Here is a 20,553-nt window from a genome sequence, read left to right on the forward strand (position 1 = left end):
TTAAGTGATTTGTCCAAGATCACAAGTAGCTGCAGTGGTATTTAAACCAGGCTCTTGCAGAAACGCCAAGGGTGGCCCATCCCAAAGCTGGAGATTTACCACCACTACTGAAGATTGAAGGTTAATGAGTGAGGTTTTTCTCGTGGGCCCCAGCCATGACGAAAACCACTTCTGGCAGATCCAGATACCAAACTGATATTTTCTAAGAAATAAATAGAAAATAAAATTCTTTTTTCTACCTTTGCTGTCTGGTCATTTAATTTTTCTAATGGTGTTGGTCCCAATCTCTGGTTTCTGCTTTCCTCTGTCTTCTCTTAACTATCTTGCCAAAGTCTCCTTGTCCATTTTGCACTTCTTTTCTCTCCATGTGCATCATCTATCTTCTCTCTTCATCCCTATCTATCATATCTAGGATCACCCCTATGTCCTTCCCATTATCTTCCCACCATGTTGTCCAATAAAACTTTCTGTAGCCCTCTCTCTTCCTTCTCTCCTGTCTACCCCCAGCCCCCTTCCCATTAAGGTTCTTCATGCACACAAGACATTCTATATGGGGCTTCCGTTATACCTCTCTCTTCCTTATCTTCTGTCTTCGCCCCTCCCAAGTCTCTGTATGTCCCATTGTGTTCCAATGGGATACGAGAGGAGCAGATTCAACGTTTCTCCTTATGCAACTGCAGTGCTCGATAATCCGAGTCTTAATTTGTCTTTTTGTCTTCCCTACATAAATCATAGAACAAGGACAAAGTATAATGTACATTACCTTGATGATGTGCAATCCGAGTCATGATTTAAAGTATATACCCTGTTTGTGTTTAGATTGGTAAATTGTTTGATTTTCAGTGCATGTTCACACACATTGCATTTACCACAGGGTGTGTTCTCTGAGAAGGATGCCCTAGTATTATGGGGTCTAATTGTAGGTAGACAGGAAGGTACAAGAATATGCCAGTTTTTCCTAATCGAATGCTGTATCTGTTTGGCCAGATGAGAAAATTTTAGCGTACACACTATATCCGGAGGTATCTTGTCAGGTCTATTAGTTAAGAGGTGGTCCCTGTCCTCAATGGCTGCTTTTGCATAACCAGCTGTAACATGTAACATGCTGGATAGGATAACCTCAAAGAAAAACCACACGGAGTGTGGAGGTGCACTTGATCCCCACAGGACAAAAGGGAAAAAACAGAGAAGGGGTGGAGAAAATAGTCTCTATTCAAACAATGGGGGAGACGTATGGATTAGTTAAAACAATGGTATTTATTGTGAATAGGTGACTCAACACAGCCGTGTTTCGGCGCCGTAGCGCCTTCCTTAGGAGTCTATAAAAACAAATATAATGACAGATATAATACATAAATACTGCATACAAAATACATATATCAATGTACATATATACTAAATAAACATCTGAAAACATATATATGAATAAAAACCAAATGAACATATATAGATGTAAAAAACAGAGCAAAATTATAACCAATTTCAAATCCATAAGGGCAATATTAAAATAATGTCACGTAATCTCTAAAAGTATTAAATGTGAATAAAATAGTGTTGAGGAATGAATGCATGCATCAGTAATGCAAAAACAAATGCTTGCACAGGGAGTAACGTAAAGTGTGATGTTTACACAATAGACAGCAAACACAGGGTTTCAACAGTATCTGATGAGTTACATACAAGAGTCTGTAGGTGTCTAAAGATTGTTGACCAGAAAGAGTGCAAGGAGTATATAAAGAGTGACAGAGTGACAAACATGATGTATAGGCAAATAGAGTGTATAGATGATGAAGGGTGAGATAGGTTTGAAACATGCACATGAAAAAAATAGTGTGTATGTGTAAATATGTGAGAAAATAGACAGAGAGTGAAGATGAGGTGCTCAGTGTGTGTGGGGGCTAAGAGAAAGAGAGGGGGTATGGGGGGAAAGGGAAGGAGGAGGAGAGGAAGGAGGGAGGGAAAAACAGGACTAAAATAGGAAAAACAATATAAAAAAAAGGGTGTATCAAAAAAATCAAGTTGAAAAATGATATCAGAAAGAAAATTTCCAAGTGGATGTATAACTAACCTTCCAGAAGTGTTTCAGTCTTTAAGGTGATTGACACACTGGGAAAAAAAACACAAAGGAATACACAATCCTTTCTGAAAAAAAGAAATAAATAGGTATGGTCAAAGTAGATATTCTAAAGGGAAGAATGGGAAATGACAAATGCCAGAGGGGAGAATAATATGAAGAAATAAAAAGATTATATATAAAAATATAAATAAAAATAACAAGGCATTAAAATGTAATAATGAAATAATGCATTGGTAGGAATCAGGGGGTAGAGAGATGTAGCCAAGGAGAAACAGGTAAAAATAAAAAGTATTTACTAACCTTCCAAAGGAGTATTAAATGGTTAGATGGATAACACTCAGGAAGATAATAGCATAAAGGAATGCAGAGTTCCTCCTGAAAGAGATAAAGGATATGGGAAAAGGTCAACAAAGACTACTGATCCTAATCAAGCAGAAGGAACCATGTGGATAGGAATAAAAACCGTGATGTGGATTGACTGATGGGAAAGCCTTTGAATGCTCACGTTGAGAATGACAAATGTAAAAAAGTGTAAAGTTAAGAATGGGTAGTGCACATCTACTGGGGAGCTATGGAGAAAGGTGTGAACTGAGGAAATGACTCAGCATCATGGTCAGATGAAGTGAAGAGAAGGGGAAACATGTTGTAGTCTGCTCATGTGGACTGCAAAATGAATATCTAAAAAGATCAAGTAGAAACGAACTAGAAAGGGGAGTGATGAAACTCGCACAGGTAGACTAAAAATGCCTAAGAAAAAACATGATAACATATGGCCCCAGTGTGGCAGAATGTATATCCAAAAGACGTTGGGGCAGAGGTTTTAAACATAATAAAATGCCACGAAAAAGGATGCTGGAAAAATAATTAGTGCGTCCATAAATTAGCGTGCGACATTCAGGAGGAGAATAGTAGTTAATAGTCAGCATATTTACCTTAAGAGCGAGTGAGTGGCGATGCAAAAATCTCGAGAATATTTGCACATCCAAAACCGGCGTGCGGTTTAGCCGGAGGATAAATGCCTGAGAAACGCGCCAAAATGAAGGGGGCGTGGTCACGTCCAGAGAGTCAAACGTCATAGTGAAATATGTGGCTGAGAGGTGATAGGCCAAAAAAGAACAGAAATGGGATCATACTGGGACATGTATTGTAAATAGATGGATTTAAAAATGTGTTTCCCAAAAAGATGAATTTTAATATGGAATATGGATTGTGAATCAATGAATTAAAAATGTTATTTCCTGACTGGATAAATTTAAAATAAACATTTAAAGTGATAGGGAAATAAAAAAAGAGGCAAGCATGACGATATGTGCACGAAGCTCAAAAATAGTATGGCAGTGCCATCTAGTGGCAAACAAAAGTAAAAACATCCTACTTATAAAATTGAAACCTGGATAACCTCTCTTGTTGAATCTTTGTGCCATCAAGTCAGAATGTTTGGAGAATTCTTCGAAGTCTGTACATATCCTTTTCAATCTAAGAAACTGACAGAGGGGAAGGTTCTTTTTCAGATTATGGTGATGGTAGCTGCTGAAGTGGAGAAAAGCATTGGTTTTCTGAAGAGCGTGATTGTGAAGTGATAAGTATGTTTGTGGATTAAGAGATCTAAAAAGCTGATTTCTTCTTGGTCATACTGTAACTTGAAATAAAGATTACTATCCTTGGTATTCAGTCAATTCAAAAAATCTTGCAGTGATATCGCATCCCCTTTCCAAATGAGAAAGATATCATCAATGTACCTTCTGTAAAAGAGTACTTGATGTTTGTATGGATAATCTGTCAGAAATTTGTCTTCAAAATTGGCAACATACAGGTTAGCTATGTCCGGAGCCATAGAAGAACCCATGGCTGTTCCCTTTATCTGCTGAAAACAATTTTCTTGAAAACAAAAATAATTGTTGGTTAGGGCTATACTGGCAAGAGTCAAAATAAGTCTGTTGGGAATGCGTTTATGAGTAGTACTATCCTCTTTCTTGAGTATATTTATTTTCTCGCTATTTCTTTCCTTAAGTGACATACTCTTTTCTTTTGCTGTCTCTGCGATTAAAATCATCAAATCCAAAGCGCATTTATTTAAAATGCAACACCACTTATCTAAAAATTTTTGATTATCTAAAAACATAGTAGGTTTTTTAATAATACGAAGACCCCTTGGGATCTTCTTTGTCCTACAATAGTTAATCAAACTGGTAAAATATAGATCATTTCTAATAATGTTTTTCTTGCACTCTATAACGTCTTTCCACATGTCCATGAGTGTATCTTGTGGATGTGAATCCTCATCCTCTGTAAGGTCTGCTTCTTGTATGAGGTGATTTAAATACTCATCTTTGTAAGTGAAAACTTCATCCCATGGTTGGAAGGCCATGGCACCGATAAAAATGTAGTCTAAAAAAGGAAGCCACACAAAGTGTGGAGGTGCACTTGATCCCCATGAAATAATATAGGGAGAAAAAAAGAGGAGTGGGGGAAGATAGGCTCTTTCCAATCAATAGGGAAGACATATATTCAGTGGTGTGCTGGTAAATGTTTAACAACAGGCTCTCTCCCCGGTCCCCCTCTGCACCCACTTGGACGTTTTTGTTTTGAAAATGGACCAAAAAACAAAATGACCAAAGCACAAAACCTTGTTAGAAATAGTATTTTCTAAAACAAAAGATAGACGTTTTTCTTTTTGGAAAATGAACTTCTTTCTTATTCAGATTTGGACATTTTTTGCAAAACGTCTAAAGTCGGTGTCTTGTCCACAATGTCAGTGAGCCCTTAGGTCCCGTAAGGCCCGAAGGACCTCAAAGGACAGCCGAGCAACCCCAAATCTTCACCCGTGGCGACCGCCGTTCACCAGGGGTTGAGCCCCCAGTTGCAGGCGGCCAGCGGGACTGCTGGAACCGCGGGGTTGATGGACTGACCTGGCTGGAGTCGGGAGGAGTGGGCACTAGCAAGCAGCGGTCATGGTCAAGGCAAGTCTCTGGGCAGGCGGCTAGCAATCAGTAGTCGGGTTCAAAGCAAGTCTCTGGGCAGGCGGCTAGCAATCCGTAGTCAGGTTCAAGGCAAGTCTCTGGGCAGGCAGCTAGCAATCCGTAGTCAGGTTCAAAGCAAGTCTCTGGGCAGGCGGCTAGCAATCCGTAGTCAGGTTCAAAGCAAGTCTCTGGGCAGGCGGCTAGCAATCCGTAGTCAGGTTCAAAGCAAGTCTCTGGGCAGGCGGCTAGCAATCCGTAGTCAGGTTCAAAGCAAGTCTCTGGGCAGGCGGCTAGCAATCTGTAGTCAGGTTCAAAGCAAGTCTCTGGGCAGGCGGCTAGCAATTCGTAGTCAGGTTCAAAGCAAGTCTCTAGGCACAACCAGGAAGTAACAACACGGAACCACGGAGCGGGCTTCAGGAACAGAACCTGAAGCAAAGTGTCAGCTCAGATTCCATCTTTAAATATCGAGCCATATTAGCCGCCCCGCCCTCGAGGAAGAAATCCACCAATCCGGCCCCAGGAATCGGCAGAGCCCCTCGGATTGGCTCTGCCCGATCTCCCAGGCGGAGCCACTGCCTCGGCCCTCCAATCCGGCGCCTCGTAAGGGGCAGCTCCCGGCCCCCTGGCTCTGGAGCGAAGAGGACACCGACCCCCGCACGCTAGCGCCGCCATCTTGGGCGGCGCGGACCTTGCCCGGTGACAGGGTGACCGGTGGTCGCCACCACCGCCGCCGGTCCCGGTCCGACCCGCCATTCCCACGGCAGCACCCGCCCCTACGCTGGGGCCCCCGGGCCTCCACCTCGCGCCGCGGAGGACGCTGACTCCCGCCCCCCGCGGCGGGAGAGCAGGTAGGATCGCGGGACGCGACAGTCGGACTTAGATGTCATATCAAAAATGCCCCTTCATGTCATACTTTGTATTCTTATTTGAATATTTTTACTGCTGTAATTGTCTGTTGCTCTTGTTTGCTTTATTCTTACTGTACACCGCCTTGAGTGAATTCCTTCAAATAGGTGGTAAATAAATCCTAATAAATCAATCAATCTGGGGAGGGCCTATTAAATGGATGTTTTTACACAAATACCTACCAGATTCCCTTATTTAATTTTTTTATTTATTTTTATTAATTCATGCTTGTATCCCACAATTATGCAAAAACAAATTTCAGTTCAATGTGGCTTACAGTTAGTAGTTGATTAGAGATTGCATTGATGCAGTATAGTTTCATTGATACATTTCAGTTGCAGGATGTATGGTACAATGCTATTGCAGAGTGATTAGCAAGAATTTGTTAGTGCGCATAGATTAATCATAGAATTTCCTGAAAAGATAGATCTTTAGTTCTTTTCTGAACTGGAGGTAGTTTGTGATGCTTCTTATGACCTTTGGAATTGAGTTCCATCATTTAGCGCCCTGATAGCTAAATCCCACCATGTAGATGGATTTGTAGCATACGTTTTTGCAGTTGGGCAGGTGTAGTAATAAGTAACCCTTGGTTCCTGGATTGGTGTTTCTTGGTAATAGCGTAATTAGGTCTAGCATGTAGTCTGGAGACATGCCAAACAGTATTTTCTAAATGATTGTGCTGGTTTTGAAAAATAGTTTGGCCTTGATGGGCCTGTGTAGCGTTATGAGTATTGGGGTTGCTCTTTCATATTTTGACTTTTTGAATATCAGTCTTGCTGCCATGTTTTGGACAGTCTGCAGTGATTTTAGCCTGCTTTTTTTACATCCTACGTATGCTGCATTGCAATAGTCTAGTTGGGGCAATATCAGCATCTGTACTATAAGACGGAATGATTGTCTAGGGATATAGTCTCTACTCATAGGCGTAGACTGGGGGGGGCGAGGGGGGGCAATGCCCCCCCAAACGACGAGGACGTGGACTGGCGCTAGAATGGAAAAAAAAACAAAAACAAGCAGGCACGCGCTCGTCTCCGTCCGCTTCGCTGCTTCCCTGCCTTCTCTGTCTGCGTCCCGCCCGAAAGGAAATGACATCAGAGGAAGGCGGGACGCAGACAGAGAGGGCAGGGAAGCAGCGAAGCGGACGGTCGGAGACGAGCGTGTCTATCTACCCCCTCCCTTCCTACCTCCCTCCGGCGCAGGCAGCAGCAATCTACTCTAAGCCTTTCTTGTTCCTGGCAGCGGTAGCGACGTACACGCTGCCTTCAGCTCTGCCCCGAAGCCTTCTCTTCAAGTTCCTGTTCCCGCATAGGTGGGAACAGGAACTTGAAGAGAAGGCTTCCGGGGCAGACCGAAGGCAGCGTGTACGTCGCTACCGCTGCCAGGAACACAGAAAGGCTGAAGAAGACTGCTGCCTGCACCGGAGGGAGGGAGGAAGAGAGGGGGTAAACGGAGTCACGATCCTGGACCTCGCCGGGGGGGGGGGGAGGGGGGGAGCAGAGGGAAGATGAATGGGACTGGGAGGGTGGGAAGCAGAGGGAAGGAGCAAGAGATGGATGGGACTGGGAGGGTGGGAAGCAGAGGGAAGGAGCAAGAGATGGATGGGACTGGGAGGGTGGGAAGCAGAGTGAAGGAGCAGGAGATGGATGGGACTGGAAGGGTGGGAAGCAGAGGGAAGGAGCAGGAGATGGATGGGACTGGGAGAGGAGGTGAGCAGAGGGAAGGAGCAGGAGATGGATGGGACTGGGAGAGGAGGGGAGCAGAGGGAAGGAGCAGGAGATGGATGGGACTGGGAGAGGAGGGGAGCAGAGGGAAGGAGCAGGAGATGGATGGGACTGGGAGGGTGGGAAGCAGTGGGAAGGAGCAGGAGATGGATGGGACTGGGAGGGGTGGGAAGCAGAGGGAAGGAGCAAGAGATGGATGGGACTGGGAGGGGTGGGAAGCAGAGGGAAGGAGCAGGAGATGGATGGGACTGGGAGGGTGGGAAGCAGAGGGAAGGAGCAGGAGATGGATGGGACTGGGAGGGTGGGAAGCAGAGGGAAGGAGCAGGAGATGGATGGGACTGGGAGAGGAGGGGAGCAGAGGGAAGGAGCAGGAGATGGATGGGACTGGGAGAGGAGGGGAGCAGAGGGAAGGAGCAGGAGATGGATGGGACTGGGAGAGGAGGGGAGCAGAGGGAAGGAGCAGGAGATGGATGGGACTGGGAGGGTGGGAAGCAGTGGGAAGGAGCAGGAGATGGATGGGACTGGGAGGGGTGGGAAGCAGAGGGAAGGAGCAAGAGATGGATGGGACTGGGAGGGGTGGGAAGCAGAGGGAAGGAGCAGGAGATGGATGGGACTGGGAGGGGTGGGAAGCAGAGGGAAGGAGCAAGAGATGGATGGGACTGGGAGGGTGGGAAGCAGAGGGAAGGAGCAAGAGATGGATGGGACTGGGAGGGTGGGAAGCAGAGGGAAGGAGCAAGAGATGGATGGGACTGGGAGGGTGGGAAGCAGAGTGAAGGAGCAGGAGATGGATGGGACTGGGAAAGGAGGTGAGCAGAGGGAAGGAGCAGGAGATGGATGGGACTGGGAGGGGTGGGGAGCAGCGGGAAGGAGCAAGAGATGGTTGGGACTGGGAGAGGTGGGGAGCAGAGGGAAGGAGCAAGAGATGGATGGGACTGCGAGGGGTGGGGAGCAGAGGGATGGACCAGGAGATGGATGGGATTGGGAGAGGTCAGGCACAGCAGAGGGAAGGAGCAGAAGATGGATGGGACGGAGGGATGGTGAGCAGAGGGAAGGAACAGAAGATGGATGGGACTGGGAGGGGTGGGGAGCAGAGGGAAGGAGCAAGAGATGGATGGGACTGGGAGGGTGGGGAGCAGAGGGAAGCCTACTGGAAAGAAGACACTGCATAAAACAGAAGACACTGGGATCAAAGCGAATAGAAAAACTACATGATCAGACAACAAAGGTAAATAAAAGTTTATTTTATTCATAATTTATTAATTGAAATGTGTCAGCTTTTTGAAATGTGAATCTGTGATATTTTGCCTGTAAATTTCATTTCCTTCCTCCATATTAGCATATTCATTTGCATATGTATATATGCAAATGATATGCTAATATGCTCCGCCCATTTTTGCCCCCCCAAATGAAACAGTCAAACTACGCCTATGTCTCTACTCCTTCTCAATTTCCATAGTGTTTTGATGATTTTTGATATGACTTGCAGAAACTTGGTTTTCAAGAGACAGATGTTTGTCGAAAATGATTCCTAGTATTTTTAGTTGTGTTTCGATAGGATGTGTTGGTTGGTCTATTGTGAGGTTTTGGTAGGCATTGGGGTTGTGAAAGCTGGTTAAGACAAGGAGTTTGGTTTTGTCTCGGTTTAATTTGAATTTGACAATTGTGGCCAGGGGCAGCCCTATAATGAGGCTAAGTGAGGTGCCAGCCTCAGGCAGCACTACAAGGGAGTGGCATCTTGCTCTTAGCCAGCACTCTGAAACACTCGTCCTCCGACATCTTATCTTCCCTTCTCTCCTATTCAGTGCACTGCTGCCGCCACTGTCACTGCTCATTCCTCCCTCCCTGGCTCCCTCCCTCCCTCCCTCAACCCTCTTTCCCCGAGGGTTCTACCTTTAATTTGTTTCAAAACTTGCCAGGCAACAGCAGCGATTCACAGGCGCTGCCCTACTGCCTGCCCAACATTCTCTCTCTACTGCAGTGTCCTGCCCTCTTTGAGGTAACTTCCTGTTTCCAATGGGGTGGGCCACACAGTAGAGAGAAGATGTCGGGCCTGTGGCAGGACAGCGTCAGTGAATTGCTGCCACCGCCCAGCAAGTTTTGAAACAAATTAAAGGTAGACACGGGGGAAGAGGATTGAGGGAGGAAAAGGGGAGATGCTGGGTGGGTGGGTGGGTGGGTGGGAGAGAGAGTATGAGAGATGTTGGGCTCAGGGCAAGGAGGTTAGTTAAAACAGAAAATGGGGTAAACCTGTCTAGCTCATTATACGGGCTGAAACCAGTACGCGGATCCTGCCACCACACTGGTTCACCCAAAATAATAACAAACACTATTAAAAACAATAGTAAAAATATTAAAAATAAAGGACTGCCTATGTGTGGTCCACCTGTAAAAAGTCTAAAGCTGTTCCAGTTGGATAGGCAGTGCCTTAAAAAGTGGAGCACAAAATACTTTGTTATTTTTTTTACTTATTTGACACCTTTTTAATTTATTTGAAAGCTTCCCATATATAAATATAAATATCATGAAATAACAATTGAATATCACTAAAACAGGTTAAAAAATTATTGTAGCCGAAGAAACAGCAGTTATAAACTCTGTATTTTGTGCTCATTTTTCTATCTGTTCTATACAATTCAGATGGCCAAATTTCAATGAGGATATCCTGTTTCTTGATGAGTTCATCTTAACTGTGTCAGGTACTGTAGTAACAGGATGTGAGCCCTTGTGCCAAACAGCATCCGGCAGCCGAACAATCCTGGTCTTACCTGAAGAAGCAGGGCAGGAACCCCGGCGGAAGTCCGGGCTGAACTCAGGATAGGCAGCAGCCAAAGACACAGACCAGTTCCAGGCAAAGGTTGAAGACAGGCAGCAAGCAGAAGACACAGTCCAGTACCAGGCAAAGGTTCAAGGCAGGCAGCATGCAAAAGGCAAAGTCCAGGTCCAAGCAAAGGTTCTAAGGCAGGTGGTAGGCAAAAGGCAAACTCCAGGTCCAAGCCAAGGTCAAAACAGGGCAAGCAAAAAGGTAACAGAGACAGACTCCATGAAGCACAGGCTACTCTACAAAGAAGTAGCTGAAGCACTGGAGTGAGAAACAGACTCCCCTTAAGTACCTCTCCCATCCTAAACAAGAGGAATCAGCTGGTCAGGGAATCTCCTGGTAGGGTCACAATACGAGGAGGTGGAGTCATGCCTCTGAAGACCAATCCAGTGTCAGGAGGCGGAGCAACCGTTCCCAGGCCCTGCGCCCAGAGGAGAGCCAGCCCACCCCTGGAGCGCCAGCCATCTTGACACTGCCAGCACTCCACCCTGCGGGAGCGGGGATGAGCCAGATCGGAGTGTGTCAGCAGTGGCAGACCCGAGGGGAGTCGGAGAGGCGGTGGGTGTCGGAGCGGCAGTGCTGCCATCATGGCCGACGCTCCCCCGTGACAGCGGAGGCAAGGAGCAAGCATGGGGAGAAGCCAGCAAGGCACGTCACGGGTAAGGGGCGCGACAAACTGTTGTTGTAATCTGCCTTGGGAAGCCTGGTGTTATAAAGATAGAATATACTGAAATTAAATGGAAGTAAAATGAATCTCTCCTTTCATTAGGGCACATGAAATCACATCTGCATCTGTTTTGTAGAAGTTTAAATTTTCGATGCAAAAAGGGATTATTCTGTTTTGAACATGTTTCATGGACAAGTGGTTTTATAAGTCAAAACAAAAAATAAATATTTTGTTTCATGCAGATCTCCCTGATTGTAGTTTTGATGAGGAGCTGGGGGCAGTAGGGAAGGGGGACGCCATGTCATCCTTCACCTCAGACATCAGATTGCCTTTGGCCGCCCTGATTGTGGCCAAGTTTTCCCTAAGGTCCAGCCCTAGTTTGACTTTATCCAGTATCTCAGTGATGCTGTTGTTGAAAGGTAGGCAGATGGTAACATCGTCGGCATATATAAATGGGTTAAATCCTATTTTTTCCAGTTTCTTGCCAAGCAGAGCCATCAACACATCGATGAATATAGGTGATATCAGGGAATCCTGTGGCACCTCACATTCTGAGATCCAGGAGGCTGAAAACTGATTGGACATCTTGACAAGATAGAATCTGGATCTTAGAAACCCGTTGAACCATGCTGCTACTGCTCCAGTTATCCCTATGTTGTTGAGTAGAGTCATTACTGTTGTGTGATCTACTAGTTCAAAGGCACTTCACATATCAAATTGAAATAGTAGTATGGACTGTCTCTGGCTTATTATTCTTTTGAATTTTGTTATCAGGGTGGTTATGACTGTTTCAGTACTGTATGATATTCTGAAACCTGACTGAGAGCTGTGTAGGACTGAGAAGTGTGTTAGGTATTCCATTAATTGTTGAGCTACCAGTCCCTCCATTTTTTTGGTCAATAATGGTACTGAGGCCACGTGTCTATAATTTGACAGTACATTGATCTTACTGGTGGCATTTTTAGAGATTGGGGTAAGTATGATGTCGCCTGAAGGAAAGTGACCTTTCAAGAACATGTTCCATGTGTCCAGTTAATCGTTTAATGAACCAGTGTGGTGGATTTTTCATCATCTAGTTTGGGTAGCTAATAGGCAATTGACATTTACATATTTTGTCAATAGAGCTTTTGCTGAGCTTGTGGGCATCTTAAAGGCGGACCAGATTCTTTCTACCTTGATGTGATCGTTGTTGATTTCACATTCGTGTAGAAAGCCTATGAGGAATGTTTGTGTTGCAGCTAGGTTTGATCTCATTTTTATTTTTTCCGCAAAATGATGTGCGAGCTCTTCTGCTGTTGGTGGTGTTTCATTTGATGTTAGTAGAACTTGTATGTTCAACACCTTATTCATTAGTTCATGTATTTTTTTCGTGTTTATCTATTCTAAGCATACATATGAGCTGTAGTGTTCCACTTTGGCACTTTTTATACTTTGTTTGTACTTACTTAGGGCTTTCTTCCATGTGGTTTTGTTCATGTCTGATTTGTCTTTGAACCATTTTCTTTCCAGGTTCCTGCATAGCTTTTTCATCTCTAATAGTTCCTCATTAAACCAGGGACTTGGTTGTCTTTTCCTTTTTGTTTTCATTTTGAGTGGTGCTATTTCATTCAGCGTGTTCCTGCTTAATTTATCCTAGTTCTTCATGAAGTGGTTGTTACTTCTGTTTGATCATTCAGCGCTGTTGCCCAGAAGCTATGAGTATATACTTTTCCTCTGGTTAGGACAGTGTGTGGTGTCCTCGGTTCCCTGTTCTTGCTATTCTTTATCCATTGAAGTGTGAAGGTGAATTTACTATGGTCAAACCATGGCACCTCTACTCAGTTATCATTTTCTATTATATGGTTGTTATTAGCTGAAAACCTTTGAGCTAGTATATCTAATTGATGACCTTTTGTATGAGATGAAGTGGCTGGTGCTGTATTGGTGTCTTGGTGCTTTTCTAGGTGTAGATTGATATCACCTAGTAGAAGGGTATTTGAGAAGTTTGTACAGATGTTAGATGTAAAGTCCATGAAGTCATCTTGTACTTTGGACCAAATTTCCTGGAGGGTGATAGAAAAGTATGCATCATAATTGATCTGCTAATGTTGAATCTATGATTTTGCATGCCATAATTCCAATTGCATAGGATATGTGCTCAGCTGTGGTTTCTACTGTGAAAGAGGATTTATATATTAAGGCAACTCCACCTTCTTTCTTTTTGGTTCTGTTGATGTGTGCTATTTTGTATCCCACTGGGCACAAGTTAAGCATTTCTGGGTCATTGCAAAGTTGCAAACATGTTTCTGTTATGAATAGTATACCTAGTTGTTCGGTTTCAATCCAGTTTCTAATTATGGCTGATTTGTTGACCACTGTCCTCGCATTTATATATCCTATGGGAATGTGTGCATATGTATCCTTGTTGATGTTGGTATTCTTGACAGTTTGTAATTGACTGTGTGTTCTCTCTTTTTTGATGTTGTGGTCATCCTGATTGTTATTCATTCTTATCTTTTTAGTATTGGTTAGGATGTTGTTCTCTGGATTGCTTTGGATTTTGTAATTTGGTCTTTCCAGTTGGTGGTGAGGGCATTGTTTTTAATAACGTCTTTGAATGTTTGGGGTCACACAATATGGCGGCAAGTTCCACCCACTGGCTTCAGCTCACAGAATGGTCCAGATAGGCTCCTGTTGTTTTCTGTCAAAAAAACCTCCTTGTGTTCATGTGGGAAGGACATGGGTGGGCCATGACTATGTTGCCAAGCGACACCCAAAACTTATAGAAAACTATCAGTTGCACACACAGGATGCAACATGTAGGCCTGCACATTTACACTTGTTATTGACATGGCACACCTAAATTTTGGCTGATATTGCCAACTTACACTAGTATATTTTAAAGAAATTTGGTGCACAAATTTGCCATTAGAGAATACTAGCTTAGTGTTCTTTTAACACCCGTCTAGAATTGTCTCCCACATTTCTAACGTTATGCAAAAGAGAATCTTGCATTATGGTAAAAGGAGATGAGGGGGGTCTTGATCAAAACAAAATAATTTAATATCATTTAAATATATTATCTTTGTTTTCAACCACAGGTGCTTCATGTTGATGAAGCGGAAGGGACTGCAGATGCAGGAATTGGAGACACATGTGAAGGAAATGCTAGCAAGCAAAGCCCTCTTCCTCCTCCATCTTTGCCGGTATTGTAATTACATCAAAAGTGAAATATGAATCTGAACTGTTTATCATTAAAAAAAAAATACTGAGAGCTACACAGTCGTGGAAGGTTTAAATAACAGAGCTTTTTGCTTTACTTGCTTAGTCATGGCCTGGTCAGGTGACATTTAGTTTGCCATATAAATAAAGGCAACTGGTTGCCATGCATAACAGAGACAAAATGCCAGTTCAGGGTCAAACTTTCTGGAAATGTTTTTGCAAAGTTTAAACTACTTAATTTTCAGTTCAACTTTATTTGATTTCCCTCCACTATATATAAAATCCAGTGTGGTGTATGTTAATGTCATCAGGGCTGACCCTGCCACAATGTGGACTAGGCATTCGCCTAGGGTAGCAAAATTTCAGGTTGGTTGCACAGCTTCAATATAGCAAGAAAGCAACACTTTAATGCTGCCTGAGCAAGGGCCTGTATTGAAAGCTCTGCTGCTGTGCTGACTCTTATTGCAACTGCAGCCTGAAGAAGGTAGTTTGGCAGTAGCAGCATGCCCAAAGGTGGACTGGAGGGGGAGAAGATGCAGTAAATGCCAGTAGGTAAGGGGAATTGAGATGCTGGGCACTTTGGAGGAATGGCTAGGGAAAGGAGATGCTGGACACCTTGGGGAGGACTAGGGAAGGGATAAAGAGATGCTAGATGCCTTGGAGGGGGGGGGGGCTAGGGAAGAGAGAGAAGATGCTGGATGCCTGGGGGGCTATGAAAGAGATGCATAATGATTGGGGGTGGGGGCTAGAGAAGAGATGCCAGACACCTTGGGAAGGGGGCTAGGGAATGGAAATGGAGATTCAGACATTGGGGGATCTAGGGAATGGAAGAGGAGATGGTGGATTAGGTTGGGTGGGGTAAGGAAGGTGGATGGAGATTAGGGTGGGTGGAATAATAAAGGGGGAATGGGGAAGAGAAGATGCTGAGGTAGGGTGGGGTGGGGTGATGCTGGCTAGAAGGATGGAGGGAGGAAGACAATGGGAATGGTGGAACCCTGTAGAGGAGGCCAGGAGGGGGAGGAGGGGGTGGCAAGGAAATTAATGAGATGATAGTGATTACATAGGGTAGAAATATGGTAATGGGGAGTAGATTAAAGATGAAAGAGAATGTAGGGCTAGGGAAGGAGTGAGATGGGGAATGGGAGAGCTAGTGGGTAAAAGAAGAAGATGGAAATTTGATAGGTAGTTGAAAATTAAAAAGGAGAAGAAGGGTGAGAGAGAGGCAGAAAAGAGCTAAAAATGAATGATCAATATGTCAGAGGCAGGAGTAGTGAGGGAACCGACAAGAAAGAGCAGAAAAGACAAATGGACTGCAGCCACTTGAAGAAGAATTAGCAGATGACAGACCAGAAAGCAGAAAAGAGAAATTGGAACCAGCAAGATGGAAAAATAAAATGTCCAGACAACAAAGGTAGAAACTAAGTATTTTATTTTGAATGTTGTAAATGGAATATATTAGCTTTTGGAAATGTGCATAGCAAATGTCTTTGTACTGTGTTCAGCAGAAAAGGAAATGCATTTCTGTTTTATGTCTCCAGTGTTGCAGTAATGCTAAGTTTCCATTCAATTTTTGTCTAAATATGTTTATTTCTAATTTGTGATCCCTTGTTCTGTATTTTGTGAAGATCTGTTGGTGTGATAGTAATGACAGGTGAGAAATTGGAGGGGAGGCAGAGAGAAGAGGGAATTGGTTAGGGGGCCCTCCTTTATTTTCTGACCTGGGCCCAAGCAGATCTAACACCAGTCCTGACCATGCATCCCCAGGTAAGGACCTCCTCCAAAAATGGTCAGAACTCCCTTCTACCAAGCTGTGCAATTGGCAACAGCATCCTTGAGCCATCAACAAATAAGCATGTATGGGGTGCCGGCATCAGTGGCTTAGGGTCATTGCTGCTGCCTGCCAAGCTTGGTAAAAGAGAGTTTATTTTATTTATTTATTTCAGTACATTTATACCCCGCCTTTTGCCACAGTGTTGCAGCCCCAAAGCGGCTTACAAAGAACCAATTAAATAAATACAGTACAGTTACATTTCAGTAGTGAGAGCGGGGGAACAAGATAAGAGGATAGGATAGGATACGAAGGGAAGGGTAAGGGAGGCAAAGATGAACGGCGAAAGTCCTAGCGGGTCAAGGGGGATGATGGAGATCCAGATTAGATTAGAGGGGCTGACAGAGCTTGGGGCTCTTCATTAGCTAAAGTAGTTAGATTTTGAGGTTGGGGTAGGGTGGGGTAGAGAAAATGTTATGCCCAACCACTTTGGGCTCAGGCCCACCCAAAACTGGCTGTCTGGCAACGCCACTGGTGTGCAGCAGTGCTATGGCTGACATTAGGGGGTGGCAACCTGGGCAATTGCTCTGTCCCTATGCCCTAGGGGGTCCAAAGCCTGATTCAAGCCAAAAGACAGCATTGCATGAAAAGAAGCTTTGGTACCCTTCCCCAGTTTCTACCCTAAGCCCCTGCATATTTAACATTGGCCATAACTAGTGCTGTACCTCAGTGCTCTGCCATATATGAGCAGAGTGGCTGCTGGGAAATCTAGATCCCACCAGCACCACTGAACCTGAGCAGCACAGCTAATAATAATAGTAAGACAGCAGATAAAGACCAATATGATCTATCTAGTCTTCCCAGTAAGGTGGCTAGAGTTGTACCAGGTGCTCTGAACATGCAGGTTACCCCCTTTATGCCTTTGTTGAGGGATGTACCTGTTGCTCCATACAGAATGTGCAGGTTACACCCTTTATATCTTTGTAAGATTATACTTGCTCTGTTCAAGATTATAGCCCTCTATGCCTTCTGTGAGGTGTGAAAGTTCTTTAAGTTTTGCTTTGATTCTATTCTCTTGTTATATAGTACTCCTCTCTGTCTATGCCATGCTTTTTTGAATTGTCACTATTTTCATCCCCACCACCTCCAGCTGGAGGACATTCCACGCATCCACCATCCTTTCTGTCAGCAAGTATTTCCTTATGTTGCTTTTACATTTACCTCCTTGCATCTTCATTTTATGTCCTCTAGTTTCACAGCTTCTTCATCTTTGAAAAAGATTTGTTTGTTCATTAATACCTTTCAAGTATTTAAACATCTGTATCATATCTCCCTGTCCCTTCTGTCCTCTAAAGAATGTTGCACATTCAGGTCTTAAACCGGTTTATTTTTGAAAGAGAAGGACGCCCATCTTTCGACACAAATCGGAAGATGGACGTCCTTCTCACAGGGTCATCCAAATCGGTATAATCGAAAACCGATTTTGGACGTCCCCAACTGCTTTCCATTGCAGGGACGTCCAAAGTTCAAGGGAACGTGGCAGAGGCGTAACGAAGGCGGGACTTGGGCGTGCCTAACACTAGGACGTCCTCGACCCATAATTGAAAGAAACAAGACCCCCCTCCCACCCTCAAAAAACATCTTTAAAAATATTGATTGCCAGCCTCTATGCCAGCCTCAGATGCCATACTCAGGTCCATCACAGCAGTATGCAGGTCCCTGGAGCAGCTTTAGTGGGTGCAGTGCACTTCAGGCAGGCGGACCCCAGCCCATACCCCCCCCTACCTGTTACATTTGTGGAGGAAACAGTGAGCCCTCTAAAACCCACCAGAAACCCACTGTACCCATATCTAGGTGCCCCCCTTTACCCGTAAGGGCTATGGTAGTAGTGTACAGTTGTGAGTAGTGGGTTTTAGGGGGGTTGGGGGGCTCAGCACACAACGTAAGGGAGCTATGCTCCTGGGAGCAATTTCTGAAGTCCACTGCAGTGCCCCCTAGGGTGCCCGGTTGGTGTCCTGGCATGCCAGGGGGACCAGTACACTACAAATGCTGGCTCCTTCCATGACCAAATGGCTTGTAGTTGGTCATTTCTAAGATAGACGTCCTTAGTTTCGATTATCGCCGAAAATCAGAAACAACCAAGTCTACGGACGACCAAATTTAAGGATTTGGACGCCCCTGTCCGTATTATCAAAACAAAAGATGGACATCCATCTTGTTTCGAAAATACGGGTTTCCCCACCCCTGGATCGGGACGTTCTGCGAGGACGTCCAAATCGAAACAAGAACGTCCCTTTCGATTATGCCCCTCAAAGTCTCTTCTCATACATCTTCTGTGCCAGACCCCATATCATATTTGCTTTCTTCAGGGCTTTTTTTGAGGGGGTACTTGGGGGTACTGAGTACCGGCACCTTTTTCATTGTCTGCTAAAATTGACCCATGGTCCCCAAGTTTTAATGAAAGAGCTCAGGTTCTACACACTAATTCTGCCTTTTCATAGATTCTGTGACTAGTTGCAGGGGGCCTGGTTATTATGGGGTGGCTCCCTCAGTGATCACCCCACCCCTGAAGGGTAGCCTAGCATTTGAGTACTGGCACCTTTTTCACTAGAAAAAAACACATTTTCTTCCTCTGAATCACTTCAAGTCTTCTTATATCCTTAGGAACATACAGCCTCCAGAAAATTGAACACAGTGTTTACTCATCATTTCTGTAGCACTACTAGATATACACAGTGCTGTACACATTATATGCAAGTACTTTGTTCCTAGAGGGCTTACAATCTAAGTTTTCCACAAAACATCCAAAATCAGATTTAGACGTCAAATTGAATAAATATAATTATGCACAAAAGGTTGGGGAAAGCAATATTGAAAAGCTATTTATCCAGCAAACAGGCTGTCTGAAAACTGCCCAGCCTTTATTCTGGTAAAAATACTTACGCAGGGCTGGTGTTAAACATGCTGGGGTCCAGAGCAGGTATTTGGAAGGAGGTACCAAAGTCCCTCAACAGGCTGTTATCTCCTTCAACTTCAGACAGGTTTAGGGTCCTCTGTAGCAGGGAAGCTCAGGACATAGTAACGTAACATAATAGGTGACGGCAGAGAAAGACGTGTACGGTCCATCCAGTCTGCACAACAAGATAAACTCATATGTGCTATTTTATGTGTATACCTGACCTTGATTTCTATCTGCCATTTTCAAGGCACAGACCGTAAAAGTCTGCCCAACACTAGCCCCGCCTCCCAACCACTAGCCCCGCCTCCCACCACCGGCTCTGCCACCCAATCTCAGCTAAGCTTCTGAGGATCCATTCCTTCTGAACAGGATTCCTTTATGTTTATCCCACGCATTTTTGAATTCTGTTACCGTTTTCATCTCCATCACCTCCCAAGGGAGGGCATTCCAAGTATCCACCACTCTCTCCGTGAAAAAATACTTCCTGACATTTTTCTTCAGTCTGCCCTCCTTCAATCTCATTTCATGTCCTCTAGTTCTACCACCTTCCAGGCTATAGCCAGGGAGAGAGCCTTGGGGGGGGGGGGGGGGGGCAATGCATTACTCTCTCCAGGAAAAAAAAAATTAAATGATCCCAGGTTCCAATCTAATTCATGTTTAATGTGGGATAAAATGCCATAAATAAGTAAATAAATATAAACTTTTAATATTGAGCACCTGATTCTCAAAGTGGACATATTCCAAACACTATAATGAAAATAAAATTATTTTTTCTACCTTTGTTGTCTGGTGACTTTGTTTTTCTGATCATGCTGGCCCAGTATCTGATTCGGCTGTTATCTGTCCTCTTAACTCCGTTTCCAAGGCTTCCTTTCCATTTATTTCTTTACTTTCCATCTTTCTTCTTCATTTCTTGCCCTACATTCGTAAGTAAAAGCTGGGTCCTCCGCAGACTTGACTGTCCAGTGGATCCAACGTCTGCCTATTTTCTTCATCCATGTGCAGTTTTCCTCCTCTCTTCCTTTTCCCTCATGTCATCTCCTTCCTTACTCTTTCCTCCCCTTCATCCATGTCCAGCATTTCTCCCTTCCCTCTCTGCCATCCATGTCCAGCAACCCTCCTCTTCCCTGCCCTCTCTCCATCCATCCATATCCAGCAATTCTCTTCTCTCCCCTGCCCCCTCTATCCATCCATAGCTAGCAATTCTCTTCTCTCCCCTAACCCTCTCCATCCATCCATCCATACCCAGCAATTCTCTTCTCTCCCCTGCCCCCCCTCCAGCCATCCATACCCAGTGATTCGCCTCTCTCCCCTGCCCCCCTCCAGACATCCATACTCAGCGATTCGCCTCTCTCCCCTGCCCTCCCCTTCTGCTCCCATCCATGTCCAGCGAGTCTCCTTCGCCCCATCCTCCCCTCCCATTCCATTCCACCTGCCCGCCCTCTTCTCCCCCCAACATCCCCCTTTTTCTTCCTG

General features: G+C 44.7%; 1 protein-coding gene across 1 annotated transcript in view; it reads left to right on the forward strand.

The window, feature by feature from the left end:
* The window catches only part of LOC115472921 (ovalbumin-related protein X-like), a 78,194-nt gene that overhangs the window by 21,950 nt on the left and 35,691 nt on the right, over nucleotides 1-20,553 (forward strand). The window contains exon 3 of the mRNA XM_030207448.1: nucleotides 14,230-14,334. Coding sequence (XP_030063308.1) covers nucleotides 14,230-14,334 — 105 coding nt within the window. The remainder of the gene's footprint in view (nucleotides 1-14,229; nucleotides 14,335-20,553) is intronic.

The sequence above is a fragment of the Microcaecilia unicolor genome, chromosome 1 (assembly GCF_901765095.1).
Source record: "Microcaecilia unicolor chromosome 1, aMicUni1.1, whole genome shotgun sequence".
NCBI classification, from domain to species: domain Eukaryota; kingdom Metazoa; phylum Chordata; class Amphibia; order Gymnophiona; family Siphonopidae; genus Microcaecilia; species Microcaecilia unicolor.